This window comes from Patiria miniata, unplaced genomic scaffold (assembly GCF_015706575.1).
Source record: "Patiria miniata isolate m_02_andy unplaced genomic scaffold, ASM1570657v1 HiC_scaffold_10, whole genome shotgun sequence".
Classification (NCBI taxonomy): Eukaryota; Metazoa; Echinodermata; class Asteroidea; order Valvatida; family Asterinidae; genus Patiria; species Patiria miniata.
The window spans coordinates 9,176,390-9,193,769 of record NW_024037048.1 but is presented as its reverse complement, the minus strand read 5'-3'; the positions used below and the strand labels follow the sequence as shown (position 1 = coordinate 9,193,769).

Genomic DNA, 17,380 nt, shown 5'->3' with positions numbered 1-17,380 from the left:
TTGCAGGCCCAGGCCGTGGCCAGGGAAGAGGCTTTGCAACCTAAGAAGATGGAAGAAAACAGCGTTCTGCCGACTTACAAAAAAACACCATATTGATAAAAAGAAAAGAAAAGGGCAAACAGATACTGGAATCATACGCTTGTGAAACTACTGAGCGGAAAAAACTAACAATTTCAAATGTCCCGCGCTGCGAATTTGTCGACTATCTCCCACAATACACTGGGAAAATGAACTCTCCATGGCAAACTCTTGGTGGTGCACTGCATTGTGAATTGCCCGAATTACCGGTAGGCTACCTTTTTCCCAATGCCTAAAATTGAAAACTTAGTCCCATGTCAATTTGACCTCTCTTGGAAAATTACTCATAACTCTGTCAAAAATTATCAGATTTGGACGTTTCATGTTTCATTTTAAAGTAGGAAGGCGTACCTTTCAAACCATACCTATTTTTTCTATGTTGGTTACACATTCTAAATCTGGCATTTTGTTATATTTTGTTTACATTTTGTTTGATACACACTGTATATTCCAGAATCCTCTAAACTTAATCATGCTGGTAGAAAGGTGAAAAGGATAAATGTCTGAATTTAGACAAGCGTATACAATCATGTACCAACACGTGTGTACCGGTATTTGTTTTAACAGCTTTTAAAGAAATACATTGAAAATTATTTATGCATATATATTTGGACAGTATAGTTCACATTACTATTAGTGTTTCAACAATGAAAAAGCTTTCCAATTGGTACTTCTAGAATTAGAAGGCCCTATGACATTTCGGAAGGTCAATGCGCTATGAATGTACAGTGACAGTATACAAATAATGAATGTTTGTGAGTGCAATGGAAAGAATAATTTCATGAGGTGACAGATGAAATGTTCCATTTCACGAGGCGAAGCCGAGTGGAATGGAACATTTCATCTGTCACCGAATGAAATTATTCTTTCTATTGCACAAACGTAAAACACTCATTATTTGTTTTATATAACACCTGAATAAATCCTCCTCATCTGATTGGTTGACTTTTAAAAGCCAATTTATTCAGGTTAAAAAATTTTTTTACAAGTTTGACAAGTTCGGAGTTATCACATTATGCAAACTGTTCAACAGGTTGAGAACTATAATATTTCATTTATCTCACCTTACAAAATGCCTTAAAACTTTTCCATAAGTTTAGAACTCAAACAGTTCAATAAGTTCAGAACTTTTATTGCCAATTTAAACACCAAAGCGCCACCATCGGCAACATGTGCAGTGACAGTGCAATGGTACTTCTAATCAGTGCAATAGTACTTCCATTGCACTGTGCGCTGCGCGCCACGCGCGCGCCGTGCATTGGTACGAATAATTCAAGACATGTGCTCAACGATCCACCAATCAGATGACGGGGATTCACTCAGGTGTTATAATACGGTCTATTGGCCTGACTGCTGTTGGATGATAATCAAGGCATTGATGGGCTCTTCGGCAGATCCCCGAATGTGATTTCTTTCCGCATGTGAGCGGCCATAACACGTACAGGTGTGGCGCCCTTCACGTGTGTATATTTAATAAAGGAATGGGATTCTATTTTTGGTCGGGAAACCAATCCAGACTAAATTACTCCGTGCAGCTTATTTGTATCAAGTGTGTGGTCAACATTCGAGGTGTCTAAAAACTGACGGTGGTCATGACCAGTGGTGAGTTAACGTGGTTAATTAAAAGTTCATATTTCCTCCCAAAAATCTGAACGATGATCCAAACACCAATTGTTCTGGACTGGAATTTTCGAGAATTATAGATCAACCAGTGTAGTGAACCAGGGCAACTTTTTGGGTGGATTTAGTTTCAGAAATCACAGTGCTAGGCTAGCCCGGGTCTTCTAATTCTAGAAAATATCCAGTTGGGTAATTATTGAGTTTATGGCCAATGGAAAACAATAACATGTAGGTGCTGCTTTTACAGCAGTTCGCGTTAACGAGATATGCACATTAAATCATTCCTCCATGATTACGCCATGGAGAAATAGTGTTTTATTTCTCCATGATTACGCCAACGGCGCACCCACAATACACTTGCCCGCCCCCACGTGGGTTTGTTTATCAAATTTCTATCCCACAGTTCATTGCGCACCCGAGGCCTCGAATTGTCGAACTGACTTGTTACTTGAGCTAGTTGAAGTGAACATCGCCAAAAAATACACCTCCGATTACCAAGAGAAATAAATTGCCTTCACTTACATGACCTATTCTATCAGGTCAGCCGTATATGGTGGGCTCTGCATTGGTACAAAAAAGCGCCTTATTTATAGTACAGATTAATTCTCAGCACATTCACCCGACATTTTCACACCGCACACAAAAATGGAAGAAACGTCTGTCGCACACATGTCAATTACATTAACAACAGGTGGCGCTCTTGACAATTAATGGTGTCAAGTCCAAATTTTCATAGTAGGCTATGCACTTTCGCTCGGATTTTATTTTTTACGCTTAACACATTAGTTTTGGTGATGTTATTGCTATTTCTTTGAAATTTCTCTCGATGTTCAAAATAAAAACTGAAGTTATATAAACACAACCAATCAAAAAGCCAAAGTTTCAAGTCAATGTATTTCTTGGGTGAATGTCCGCAAGATCTTTGTTTTTGTTTTGACAAACTCTTTTTACGAAGGAGACCATTATTTGTGTAGCGCGCCCTCTTTTGAAAACAAATTTTAGTTTGCTTTAATTTGGCTTGTTTTGTTTTAGTCGCGCTTAACACACTGCATTGTTTTCGTTATATTCATTGTTTGACGACTATTCGTCATATTGAACACCAATCAATTGTCAGCCAACTTTCGATAAATTTGGGCAAAAAATCAGCTTTGTTTCTAAATACCATTTTTAGCCGAAAATGTTTCAGCAAATTTGTCTTTTTAAAAAGCACACCTGTCCAAAAAATGAATTTGGATTTGTTCTAGGGACTCTTGGACTGTCTTCCTTGCAAATTGTTCATGCATTTTCAGTTTTAAGCCAATATTTGAAAACAAAAATCTTACATTAAAAAAAAAAGATTGGCCATAAATTTACCGCTTACCACAAACCACACAGAAACCCCTTTGACTGCAAAGGAGTATCAATCAGTAGCCTATTACAGCTAATGCGCAGACATCACCTATTTATTGAACAAATTATATCGATTTCTGATTGATTTTCTCCACGGTTTTTTTTTGGTCACAATTTTTGGAAAAAAATGCAAGAAATTAATCTTACATCTGACACAAAATTGCAGAAATTCCTTTCAGATACAAAAGGAACGTCCAATTACCATCCATATACAATTTCGAATATCATGCATGGGGTACATAGCCGTTTATGAAAACAAAAAGCATACTTTTTGACTCTTTATCAACCAACATGTCGACATGATTTTTCTTAAGAATGGCATATCTGTCAAAATGAGTTGGAATGTGTTAGAAGTCATTAAGGTATCTTCCTTGCAAATCTCAAGCAATTTTTCCTATTTTTCGGCATAAAATGCCGCTTTGGGGTAATCTTCTACTTTCCCAACAGTCAAATGTATCAGTTTGTAACCCCTTACAATGTTTAAAAAATGAAATTACTTAAACATTGCCGGAACGATTCCTATTGAGATGATAAAGCATGTTCCAGTTTGATTTCTGGACAGATAAGCGGCTTTTGAATATCGAGAAGCTGCCGTGGTGCTCTAAGTTATATTTGAATAATTTCACGCTCAAAGGAATATCGGATCATTACTTGTTTCCAATAACAGCACAACGCAAAATCCACTGTAGCTCTCAAACCTCTAAGCTGTTCTATTTTCAGCTCTAATGATACACTTTTTCGAGGAAATGGTGACAAACCATACCCAACCTTTTGATCGCGGAACACGACCGATTTCAACTTTCAAAATATCGATCGATTTACTGATCGTCGAAAATCACCTACTTTTTTTTTAAATTTCTTCTCAATGACAGCATACAGGCATTACAGGGTGAGTAAAAAAAAAAAGCGGAACCCAAACCCCATAAAATAAAGTTCATATTTAAAAAAAAAAAAAAAAGTAGCACCAAAAATTATTATTTATTAATTAAATATTATTTTAAGCATGAAATATAATTGTTGGGGTTTGGGTTCCGCTTTTTTTTTACTCACCCTGCACAAACGGAATAATTTCACGGCATGTTTAGCACCAGTATGATCTTTAGCTATAGGCATATATTATAAGCTTTTGATAATATTTACTTTTGGGATAAATATGCAAAATCCTATGTGGCTTTTTAAACAGTGGCGGCGCAAGACTCTATTTTTTTTTTGGGGGGGGGGCAATTGGGGAAATATTATTGAGGGCAGTCCCAAAAAAAAGGTTAAGCCTGTGTACGCGCTAGGCTATTGTCAATGGTCCGATCCGGAAATAAGCCACTTGAACTATAGAGCAACTAATAGAAGTGTATCGTTTTTATGAATGAACAATCAAACCGCAGAATGGTCAATGGAAAATGTATAACAAAAATGTACAAAGACGTATAGACTGCACACTGTCTACGCCGGCTGTATGTTCAGCATAATGCCTGGTGTGTTTTATGTTTACATTGTTTTCATTGGTCCAAAATGTGTCCACATCTTAACAGCGAAGAAAAGAAACAATAAATGTATTTGTTGCCAAAGTTAGGAGAAGTCTTGGGAGGGCAAACTGGGGGGGGGGGGGGGGGAAACTCTTCCCCCCACCCCGGCATCTATGTTATTTTCGAGTTCACAACCGACGCGCAATTTATTAACAAAACAATTAATTTACAGGTTAGCGTTAATATTCTCACAGTCACAGGGTATAAAACTTGTTCCTTCTGCACACGGGACCTCAAACGTACGAGGGACTGAGGTCCAGTCTAGTCGAAGGATGACCCTTGCTCCTCTCAATGCATTATGCTTGCCCCATGTTTAGTATGCAGAGTTTTGCAGACGTTGATCGTCTACTCGCTCGATGCTGTTTCCTATACTACCTTCATATGGATGATGGATGGACAAACGCTGCGATTTAGTGAGAAGCGATTACATGACCTGCGATGCGCTGAATACCCTGCACTCACTACGCGCTAATGCAATGGTCTTTAGATGAGTCTTCCAAATATTGCGTTATCCATCTGTACTGTGTTTAGAAATCAAGCAATCCATGGGGAAATTGAAGAATCTCACGATTGTTTTTGACGGCAATGTGGATGTTTTCTCACCCGGTGACGTCATCAGAGGACAGGTTATTCTCCTAATAGAAGCAGATACAGAACGAGGCTTGGACAATATTAAAGGTAATCGTACGCACAGCATTGACGGGGCCGGGCATATTGTTAGAGATAAAATAACGGACGTTGTGGGTTTATTTTCGGGAACAGATTCATGTTAGTAATAATATTTCGAGGATAATTGATATAGTTGTCAGATTAATAGTGGATTATAGTATTAACTGTTGTTGAAATAACTAATATCTACCCTAAACGCTTAGGCTGCTGCAATTTGAAAGGTGTAAACTGTGGAGTTAGCTTGAAATATCCAGCTCATATCACCATGAACCTAGTATGAGCTGGGATATGACATATGGGAGATTCGCCATTATGTCATGAGCCTATGAACTAAATAATGTTGAGTCTTCATTTTTTGTTATAGTGTGTGGGTTTTTTTCATGTTTTTTTTTAATACTGAGCATGTAAATGAATACTTAACACGCACACAGGCGCATATATAAACTGTGTTTCATGGAAAAGGACTTTGGACACCTGTCACTGTAGGTGCATCCATTGTCAAGGGGGCACTGAAGCTGGTAAGTTGTTTTGATTGCCAGTATATGCAAAAGGCTTACACGTTAGTCATTTTCCGGAATATCAACTCCTTACAAAAATCTCCCATGTAATTCCCATGGGAAAAATCCCATGCTACATGGTGGCCAATTCACCATGTAATTCCCATGGGGTCCCACGGGGAAAATTTCACATGGGAATTACGTGGACATTTTTTAAATGAGTTTTCCTATGGGCTTTTTCCCATGGGAAATTTCAAGTTTTTTTCCCCTGAATGGTTGCCTATCATTTCTCAAAAGATTCCAAACTGCTCCATGGCATTTTTCAATAACAACTTTCTTAATACATTTTAACCCTGTGTGTTTTGTTCTATTCACCGATAGGTAAAGCACATCATGGAACTCCAATGGGGGTTCTGACCAATGTCCACATTTGTGCTCCCATACCACTTTTCAAGTTGTACCATAATTATCACAGTGTACCTAAGTTTTTTTCTCATAAAAAGGTTTCCAATCATAATAACAAAGAATCAAAATTATGAAAAAATAATGTATTCAACACTGTCTGAACGGTCTTGACCTTATCAAGGTCACGTACCTGTCTAAGAGGAAAAGAGTCTAAATTCATATTTTCTTATATAGGGATATGGTTGCGATTCATTGGCGGGGCGAGAATCGCATGTCAATCCGGTAATGCAGGCACGAAGGATGAAGGATACTTCGACACAACTCAAATTCTATTTGGAACAGGTATCGTTTAAATTACTATATAACAAATATCCTTCTGTCATGTTCATCAAATGTTACAAATATATTAGCAGCTGTCAAAAGAATGAACGTTTACAGATGTACGTATTGCTCTTTTTTTATTATGAAAGTCAACCGATTTAATTTCTTTCAAATCCAATCCACCATTGGCAGGAATTGCTCTTGATATCGTGTTTTTGTTTCATGACAGGTCCCGATACAACTGATGTAAGGAGCCTAAACATTGCCCCTGGTCAACAAGTCTTCCCATTCGCGATTCGTCTTCCTGACAAACTTCTCCCCGTAGCTTTTGAGGAGCAACTCGGTTGTGTTCGATATCAGGTCAAAGCTACTCTTTCTCTCATACGCAGTTTGCGTAATTACAAAGAGTACAGAACAGAGAAATATTTCAGTGTGATTGGACCGGCGGTGGATCTTAACACCATATCTGGGTTAAAGGTGTGTAGCTTCATTCATTTCTTTTCCACACAATCCGCATGCTCCAAAATGACGTCAATTTCTTGACAGCGCAGATTTAGTGACCATTGTAATCTTAATGCAAAGTTCTCCTCAACTTTCCATAACATTTGTCCATAATTTTGTTGAATGTTGCAGATGCCAATGACCTGTGACGTCACAACACGTGGTTGGTTTGGACTCGGACCCCCAGTTGCTACGCTTTCTCTTACTATGCCCAAGCAAGGATATGTTCCTGGGGAAAGTGTTAATCTCACTGGTCGAATCGATAATCGAAAAGGGGATGATCAATTCTCAATTCGAGTCAAGCTCATTCAGGTAATCCGTTTTGCATAATCGGAGAACACCCCTCGCACTTAAAAAAAACACCAATCAAATTTAACTGCAATGATCAGAGTTAAAAAAAACTGCATTAAGGCATGTGTGGAGATGTGTGAATATTAAACTCCTAACCATGGTGTTGCTATACAAAAATATGGATTTTGGGACAACCGGAATTCTTAATTCGTACGCAAAAAGACAACTAAAGTCCTTTTTGACATAGATTTCAAAGACGATCACATTTTTAAAAACAATTTTAGATGACAAAGAAGTGCATTTTTGCATTTTGAGATACATCGTCATTTTGAAAACGATTGCGTGTGGTACAGTTAGGGCCCTACTTTCGTAAATGTTTCGCATCTAATGTTATTATTTTCAATTTCAGGAAATCCAATTTTCGTTCCCAACCTCTCCGATATACGTTGAACGCGTCTTGGCCAAGATCGACTCCAAGGTGATTTGTCCAAAGGGACGAATTTCTAACTTCACCATTGGACCACTCCGAATTCCACCTGTGCCATCGTCTGGTCTGCCTGGCTGTGATCTTATCAATATTGAATACTTTATACTGGTACGTGCGCTGAACCAATCTCAGTAAACAAATCTTATATAAACAAATCACCCCTTTGGAGAATTTTAAGAACCTTTTTTTATAGGAAAATGTAAGAACAATTTTTGTTGAATTGAACATCAACCTTTGTACATTTTGTACATGTACACTGCGTCAGTGAAACCACGAAGTAACACCTAAGTGGACTTGAATTCGCGATACGCGCGCGTATTTTACAGAAACGAGTGATATTTGTTTTCACGAAGTAACACTCATCTTTATTTCACAAGTTTGAAGGCTTTTTATTACAATTGTCTGTAATCCCACAAGGAGACGGCTGAATTACCTTCCTGTCAAACGTTTTAAAGCGTTTATATGCAAATAGTATTTCCGAAACAGTGTTGTAACTTTGTAAAAACGAAAATCGTTCGAGTCAGGATCCGATGGGCGCGTGCACACTTGAGTGTTACTATACTTCGTGACACCAAAATGTGTCATTAAGCGGTGCTCATAAAGTAACACTGAGGTGGACTTGGGTGTTACTTCGTGGTGTCGATGACGATGAACAAAATAACACAGACGATCAATGCTGTGATAGTGGAAACGACAAGCAGACGAGTAGCCTACAACTTGAAATATTAAAATGTCTTCTTCCAGCAACATACATAATCTCCATATATCGATGATATTGCGAAGCGTGCAGTGGGGTTTCACATTTTTTCCTCTTAATTGGTGTGCAGTGCAAGGACAGAAAATTCACGCTAACGATTGGAACGGTGCCGCTTCGGAATGCAGGTACTAGCAGACGGAGAGTTCCCAGGACAACTGACCGTACAAGAACCCCATCCGGTAGGATATTTACCAAGAGAGAAAACAACATTTTACTTGACATTAGTGAAGGACTTAATTCCGCCACTTCTTTTTTACAAATGCTCATTTTTGTTCTTCACATTTTCTCATTAAGCTCCCCCAGAAGAGCTTGACGATGATGCTCCGCCGAGTTACGAACAAGTGGTTAGTGTGACGGACCGCATCGCCTATGAAATGACCAAGGAGGACTTTCAGAGTGAGGGAGAGTTTCTCCCTAGGTACACATATTTTGCTCGCATGGGGGACTTCGCATTCGCTTCTCACCGGTAGAGATGGTTTTCTCAAAACTACTCAGAAATACAGAAGTGGAATTTTGAGCTGCTCGTGATCACAAATATAATAAGAAGAAAATACATTTTCTGTCCAAAAAGATCTAGTATCAAAAGTGCTAAGGACATTGTTCATCATTAAATGTTTAAGTCCGTATTAACAGATTTGGTAAAATAGATTTAACCGTCTTAATTGTGTGCTTTGTATATTGCACTGAAATAATTGCACTGAAATGTAACGTATATGACGACATTAATTCATTGACGGGTAAAAGAATGGATTTTTAATTCCTTATCAATCCTTCAGTCTATAAACTGTTTACATTGTAAAGAGGCTGTCACTTGTAAATCATTCAAAGGGAAGCTTGTTGTTCCATTGAAAGCATGAACTTTTGAAAAAGTTTTTAAAAAACATTCCACTTTCTTTCCTTAAACTTACTCCCAAGGGTGATCAATAAAAACCTTCCTCATCCTTGCAAATCCCAACACCACATAGTAAGCTGTACACATGCAGTTGCACTAGCTGTTTATTTATGGTAGGCCAAATACCACGTAAAGCACAGATAGTACTAGTGAAGCACTCATCCTAACAGATTCCAACAAACCCTGGTGTTGGAGTTTGGCTGGTTGGGGATCTTTATGGGTTAAGTAATTTGATGTACATGATGAATATGTAAATATGCACGGGAATATCAGTGTTAGGTCTATTTATTTGCGTACCGTACAAAACACGTCCAGTAGGCTGTAACAATTATGTAAAGTAAAAAAGAAAATATCTCACTGGACACTTTACACTTTATTTTTGATATGTTGTTAACGGCAGTGAAATTAATGTAATTGTTATGCATTTTGATATTTTTTTGATTAATTGCTATTATTCCCTCTCATGTTTGCACAGTGAACCAGCCCTTTTAGCAGAATGGAAATAAATAGAATTTAAAGATTAATAACCCGCACTCTTGAAAAAAATTGTATGATTTATTAAAATGTTATATTTTACGTCTGTATCCCGCCCTCTATTGAGCACAGTGTTAAGGACCGTTAGTAGTCTGGTTCCCTGACCTGACAATTTTCCCCAACGCCCGTCTACATGTAAATTGCAGGTCAGGCAACGCAGAAAAATAACCATGACGGCCCTTTTGCAAAGCTCTGCTTCGTTTCCAGTTTAGCTTTAGAGCTTTTAATGTTCTGATCAAATTTTTGAATAAATCACTTGTTTCATATTTGATACAGTTAATATGATATACAGTTTGATATTTCTGTCTGAAAACACTGACAGATGTTGACTTGGAATCTTCACATTTAGGCACCCAAATGGCAGTGTTAACAGGCGAAGCCAAAATGGGGACCACGCCGAGTTTTGGAAAACTCCAGTTACCGTCGTTAAAATTCAAAATAGTACATGACTCATTAAAGCTCGATCTGAGGGCATACTTAATGCACAAAAACGTCATTAAATTTCAAGTTTTTAAATGAAAGCAGTGAATATTGATTAATTATCAACTCCTATTTATTTTAATAAGCATAACATGAAAATATTTACACCTGCAAATACCTGGGCGCTATCCGAGAGTATCGACGAAATGCATTCGGCAAACTTCAGACATTTTCGGAACGGGAGACTTTCCTCCCGTTTTGGTCACGTGCCATATATCTATTTTGTAAAGATACAGGTGACCTGATAAGATTTATCAGAAATAGTCCGTACTTTTGGCCTGGGAACCAGACTAGTATAGCATCACTTTGTTCAGACTCTAAACACTTGTGCAGTCTTCTACATCCTTAAATAAACTGGACAGAAATACAAGTATTTCGATGACATGAAATGAACACTGCAGCTTACCTACATACAGGACACTTGAACTTTAACATTGTATTATTCAAAGTAACCTTTGGCCCCCTGTCAACGTGAATCAGTATTTCCAGTCGTCGAACGCTAAATGGAACCAACCAAACGCGCCATGCTCATTCAATTTCATCTGATTTGAGATGATTATGGCGATGTTAAATATGCTGAGTAATGAGTAAGATGCTGAACATAATGTAGGAGTGAAGATACAGATAACACGACATAATGGGGAAACTAAGGCAGCTTCAGATCAACTTGGACGGGAATGTAGATGCGTTTTACCCAGGCACTGAAATACGAGGAGCTGTAATTGTACACGTTGACGCTGACAATGAAGGAGGATTGAACCACGTCAAAGGTACAGTTCGATCAGTGTTCGGCTACAAACCTGACCAAATCTCGATGGGCCCCCGGCCCCTGGTCAATGTTGTCTCATTGCGCGGTGTGTGCTCCATCAGCTGAAGAGAATAACATTGACCGGGGGCGGGGGAGTGGGTGGCCGTGGGAGGCTAACGAACCATTCTGGACGGGATTGTAGATTAACGTTACAGTAGTAAATATAACGAATAATACATTGGAAATAATTCCTCCCCCCCCCAAAAAAAAAAAATAGGCCTATTAGGAAAATGATTTCACATCGCTCTGTATTCTCAGTAATGCCGGATTTAAAAAGACCATGACATCAATTTAACTTATGAAAATAATATTTTGCGCAACTTTCTACTCCGTTTAAGTGTATGAAAACTATTTGACATCATTCACCATTTTGGATGATTGATGCTTTTTCTGACAACTGATTAGAAGTGCGCTACTGGCGGCGATGTAATTTTTAGGAAGATATTGTTCAGTTTAGGGGTTTCTGTTCAAAAATTTGCACACTGAAAACATCAAGTGAGAAAGCTTTGCTCATTGGCCTACTGTCATGTACTGAAACAACAAGGGATTACCAAAGAAAAGAACATTTAGGACAGAAAATATCCAACATTCCGGCAACTGTTTGGTGTTGCAATAGCTGAAACCTTGAGGTTTCTGCCTAACATGGGTTTGCTAATGAATATAAATTCTTGTTAAAAATGGCTAAATGAAAATTGGTTATCAATGGGATACAAAATGTGCTTTTTCAAGGATTGCAGAAAAAATACAATACAAGAAACGCATCTTGTTTTAAATTACATCTTGGTCTTTCTTGCAAAACGAGAATCAACTGAAACTACACAGAATTGGTTTCCGAACAAAAATATACTTTTTCACAGATGATATCAAAACCGTTGGATGATTTAAGATTGTCCATTGTTTGCAATAACAACAAGTATGTTAATGTTTCAGTGGTTGTATCTTTTACTTCATTACAGGTTTGGAATTGCTGTTTCATGGCGAAGCAGTCACCAGAATACCAAACATGCAACAGCAGCCGAATCTACAAGAATGTTACCTCAACTCAAGAGTTACGTTATGTGGAACAGGTTGGTATCAAGGTGGAATCAACTATCGTATACGCTGAGGGAAAACTGAACAATTGTATATTATTTCGACAAAAGAATATGGAGATCTTTTTTGATGATGTGTGTCGATAAACCACCATTCAAAGTAATGAGAAATACACATTCTCTCCTTCCAATCCGTTTTAGGCGCTGGCCAAAGCGAAAGACACAATTTTAACATCCAACCAGGCGCTACTAGTTACCCTTTTACATTGGCCCTGATGCCTGAAGCACCTCTGCCTCCATCATTTGAGGGAGAATTCGGATACATCCGCTACAAGATGAGAGCTACACTGATCATGTCAGGAATGATTCTCAGTCAAGACCACAGCGTGGAGAGAGTGTTTCATGTGATCCACTCACCGGTAGATTTGAACACAATCAGCGGTCTCCAGGTTTGAATGCATCAGTAATAGTTATCAACTCGTGAATGTATTGTTGCTATAAATTATGAGAACGATATACCTTGTATAATTTTGAAATATTGCCTTATTATTAGGTCTACACTGAAGCGCTAAATAGATCATTTTAAAAAATAAATCACGTGATTCGTCAGCATCCCTATGTACAAGTAAAATGGTTGATATAATATATTCATAACTACCTAAAACAGTTTACCCATTCCTATTGGTCGAGCGCCCGTCACGTGACCAGTCTTAAACGGTTGATAAAACACCAGCTGTGTGGTTTCAAACACATTTCAAGTGTGGTTTTGACTCTGAGAGGTATTTATGAATGGGAATAAATGTGTGCTTGGCCGGTATTAAACACTATGTTTAAGACCAGACTCTGAGAGGCATTTATTAATGGGAATAAATATGTGCTTGGCCGGTATTTAACACCATGTTTAAGACCGGTTTGGACGCTGATAATGACCCTCGCCTTCGTCTCTGGACAAATTATCTGCGTCCAGACTGTGTTAAACATAGTGTTTAAAACCAGCCAAGCACACATTTATTGCCTTATTAATAACATCTCATTTGAATGAATAATTTGCGGAAACACCATGTGCGAATAATTTCTCAACTAAGAGAAAGGATCTGAAAAGAACCAGGGGTATAAACTCGACGTTCCGGTCAGTAAGCTCTGACCGTCTTCAGGAGAGTCAGAGCATACTGACCGGAACGTCGAGTTCTTTTCAGAACCATTTTCTTAGTTGAGAAATTATTCCCACATGGTGTTTCCGCAAACCTTTCATTCATAAGTATCTCCACCATGCAAAGCCTCAAATCTTACTTAACATCTCATTTATTGGTGTTTTTTTTTTCAGAATCCTCTGCATGCATCCAGTGAATGCGTACACAGAGGTTGTTGTGAATGTAATTCGATAGTCATATCAAATCTTTTCGTTACTCTTCAAAAACAAGGATATGTTCCAGGAGAAAACATTTACGTCACAGGTCACGTGGACAATCGCACAGGTACGGCGCAGAGAATCGTTTGTGGAACGCTACTCCAGGTAAAATTTGTATATTGTTTGTCTTTACGAGAAATGCGTCTTTAAGTTAAACAATTCGGATTCATGTCATCATGGATCGTTCTAAAAGCAGCCTGATGTGAAAATTATTGGTCTAACGAACTGAGTTTAGGCTGAGGGCCATTATTACGTATGACACGCATGAACAGTTTTATATTGACAGTTGTAATTTATTTCTCCTATAATTCAGCAATCAGGATTCCATCATAGACAAGGAGTCAGGGAAACTCAGAACCTGTTGTGCAGTGCATCTGCGGTGGTCACGTGTCCAATTAGACGGATGAAAACCTTCACTGTGGGGCCATTACAGGTTCCGTTAGTGCCTCCATCAGGCCTACCCGGATGTAACATCATCTCGAATTGCTACTACCTAATGGTAAGTGCCAGATATCATAAAGAACCTTGTCGTGTTTAATGAATTGATTCAACAAGGGGACAACTAAGTTAGAACTTCGTGAAGTCAGGGCACTGTGTGGTTTTTCCCACCAGACTAATACGGTTTCCGGTAATCCTCATTGGTTCATTGCTCTCACGTGGTTTAGCCATCCAGACTACGCATGCTCTATATTCACGTCTACGTCTTTGGGGATGATCCTTGTGTTTTTAACACTGGAGCGAACAGCCAATACTCTGTTCTACGCGATGTATTTGTCTCTTCTACAGGTCAGTGACGGTTCTAGTGCAACCAGACTGCCGGTAACTATTGGAACAGTGCCTATTCGTAACTACGTGCCCGTGGTATCGTCTATCCAGCCGATATCTTCTGCGCTATCGCCAATACAGAATACATCACTTATCGTTCCTCCTATCACCCGACAACCAGGTATGAATGTCACATTACCCACGCCTGAACTTCTTACACATGGAAACAAATGTTTGTAATTACAGTTCTCGGATGTCATTTTTAAAGGTAGTTACTTGCTGCTTTAAATTTCGCGTCTATGTAAATTTGAAAGTAATTCCAGGAATGCTCTAACATTGTATCACATAAAACAAAAATCGCACTTCATATTGAAATATCTCTTTTAGAAATGACGGCCTTAAATCAGAGCAATATGAGGACAGAAGTTTGTTTTTGGTGGAAGCACATTGCACTTGTTACAGTTTCGCCACACCTGCCTTTTTTGACAGCTTCCTGTGTCACAGCAGAGTTTGATTCACCGCCTCCAAGTTACCAAGAAGCAATCGGATCCCGCCCCTTTACAGTTGACACGCCCACCGCAACTACAACACTGAGTACAAGACATGAAGGAACCACTGATACCCATGATCAAAGCAACCCATCGATAGAAGATGACCCAGCAAGACAGGTGGACGACAGTGGTAAATGTTCGATTGGTTTAGTCAAGTCCGAGAAATTAACCTCTGCGACTCATCGAGATTAAATACTCAGAATAGAAGAAATGCGTAGATGCAACTTGGTCACATCTTAATTATGCATTCCTTTTTTAATTCATCAGTTGACAACAGCAGAGTCCAGGGTGATCCACCTCCCCAAATTTACCGTGAAGTTGTCACATTAACACAACCCGTCGCAACAACAGAGTGTGCAAGAGTTGCACCGACAACCGATCCAGATTGGCAGGAGTTTTATGGTGACGGGCGGTACTCTCGACGTAGCCTTGCGCCCTCTACCAACCTTGACATGGATAACAGACATGAAGAAACTACCGCAACAACTTCGTTGTGATCAATCGGTACAACTCCAAAAGTGTGCATAATACAAAAGCTTATCGTACCCATTGTGTTATAGGCCTATGCTGTTATCCCATTGTCTGTGTTGCATTTTGACTCGTGTTATTGATGCATCATTTTTGTTATAAAACGATTCGAACGGTAACAAGTAGCTGCAGATGAAGGCTTATTTTTTTTAAATAGAACTTATCAAAATTTCAAGCGTCATTGTTATCGAAGCAAATTACGCTGAATGTAAATAATCATGCCGATGTCTTTTCTATTTTTTTCTAAATTTCTCATAAAGCTGTGTTCCTCAAATGTTATAGGCCTAGTCTTTTGAAATTTAATTTAAATCTATGAACATAAAAAAGTGTAGGACTATGACAATTATGAAAGCATGCAGGGTGACCCAAAAAATTGCAACCCTAAAACATTTAACTTTAAATAAAAAAGATCGGTGGATTTTTATGTTTAGGGTATCAGATTAAAAGCTGAGAGAGTTTTCTTTCAAATACTGAAACAATCATGAAAATAGCACTTTGGGTTGCTGAGAAAATGCCAATTATGTAAAAGTAGTCATTTTTCATCCTGTACACAAGTACTTCAACAGTGAACCATTGTAAGCCCACTGTGCAATTATCCTTTATTTGTGCAATTTCTTTAGCATTTCGGACATATTCATGATGCAGAAAGGTTTTAAATAGGACTAAAAGGATGAGATACCTGTTCAGGTGAAAATAAAAGGTATTTCCAACAAATTCATTTGTACTCTTGTCATATTATGTGCTGTGTTGTTTGTAAGGATTAGGACATGTACAAATAGGTACAGGGAAAATTAGCAGTTTAGTGATGAAGTCAGTAAGGACAAGAAATAAGAGGATTGGGAGTCAGAACGATACGTTACTCGCTTCATTTGTAAGTGATATTGAGACAAACAAAATGTTGTTTTTTCCGTTAATATTATTTTTTGTCAACACGGAGAAAAACTTATGCATCTTCAGTCACAGTCTACAGAATATGTGGCTAATTATTGCTTGGAAACGATACACAGTCGTTATGGACACGAAAACTATGAAATATATGATGCATTGAAGTGAATTTTAGCCAGATGATTTGGAATGACGGGAAGGAAAAACCCACAAAATATTACGACAAATAATTATTTGTCTCCGTAAATATTTTTTTGTCAACACGGACAAATCTTGCGTATCTGAAGTCACATTCTACCGAAAATCTGCCTATTGTACAGATGGGACAGGGTCGTTGTGGACACGATAACTCTTGAAAACAGTGATGTATTGCATTGAATTTTTGGCGGAGTTTTAAGTTTACAATCGTGATTTTTTTTAGAACTGTCCACGATTAGGGGTACAAGTATTATTTGGCTGAATTTTGAGTTCACAAACGTGAATTTCTTGTATAGTCCGCAATTGAATTTCTAGAGTTTGAGCTTACATTATCTCATCAAAATAAAGATATTTATGGAGGTCTTTGTTGATACGCATTGAATTGAAAGCATTGCAACTTCTGAAATTTCTTAAAGATGATCATACGGTTTTATCTTATTCAAAAATAACCTGAAATCATTTTTAAAAAAAATGTAATTCGAATGAGGAAAGTTTTAAAAGATCCTTGAGTGATCGAACACATCACGTTTGTCTCCCTAAAAAAATATGATTAATGCTCAGTACATTCCATCCAACTCATTAGTTACTAAAAGAGTCATTTTTAAATTGTCGTAGCCAAATCTGTTAACAGACTGTAATATATCTTAATTTTTTATACATTCTATCGTATTAAACTTGGTGAATTAGAATTTGTTAAATGAATTAATTAGTCGTGTGTCCGATACGATGTCAGTTTTGAATCAGCCGCCCGATATCGGCCAAGCG

At 38.2% G+C, this 17,380-nt stretch overlaps 2 protein-coding genes across 3 annotated transcripts; both read left to right on the top strand.

The window, feature by feature from the left end:
• Nucleotides 1-4,863: 4,863 nt before the first annotated feature.
• On the top strand, nucleotides 4,864-10,003 carry LOC119737347 (arrestin domain-containing protein 1-like). 2 transcript variants are annotated; one of them, XM_038211649.1, is made up of 7 exons: nucleotides 4,864-5,285; nucleotides 6,413-6,520; nucleotides 6,729-6,859; nucleotides 7,133-7,312; nucleotides 7,701-7,886; nucleotides 8,606-8,714; nucleotides 8,830-10,003. In XM_038211649.1, exons 1-7 carry the CDS (start codon nucleotides 5,153-5,155, stop codon nucleotides 9,003-9,005), a joined length of 1,023 nt encoding a protein of 340 aa, XP_038067577.1. In that variant the 5' UTR covers nucleotides 4,864-5,152; the 3' UTR covers nucleotides 9,006-10,003. The 2 variants fall into 2 exon arrangements, with proteins under 2 accessions (XP_038067577.1, XP_038067569.1); XM_038211641.1 differs by having other exon boundaries at nucleotides 4,866-5,285; nucleotides 6,729-6,976.
• Nucleotides 10,004-10,784: 781 nt separating this feature from the next.
• Nucleotides 10,785-16,241, top strand: LOC119737341 (arrestin domain-containing protein 1-like). The gene is made up of 8 exons (XM_038211629.1): nucleotides 10,785-11,211; nucleotides 12,206-12,316; nucleotides 12,482-12,729; nucleotides 13,605-13,793; nucleotides 14,002-14,187; nucleotides 14,475-14,634; nucleotides 14,943-15,134; nucleotides 15,272-16,241. The coding sequence occupies exons 1-8, from the start codon at nucleotides 11,079-11,081 to the stop codon at nucleotides 15,499-15,501; spliced, it is 1,449 nt and encodes a 482-aa protein (XP_038067557.1). The 5' UTR covers nucleotides 10,785-11,078; the 3' UTR covers nucleotides 15,502-16,241.
• The last annotated feature ends 1,139 nt before the right edge of the window (nucleotides 16,242-17,380 follow it).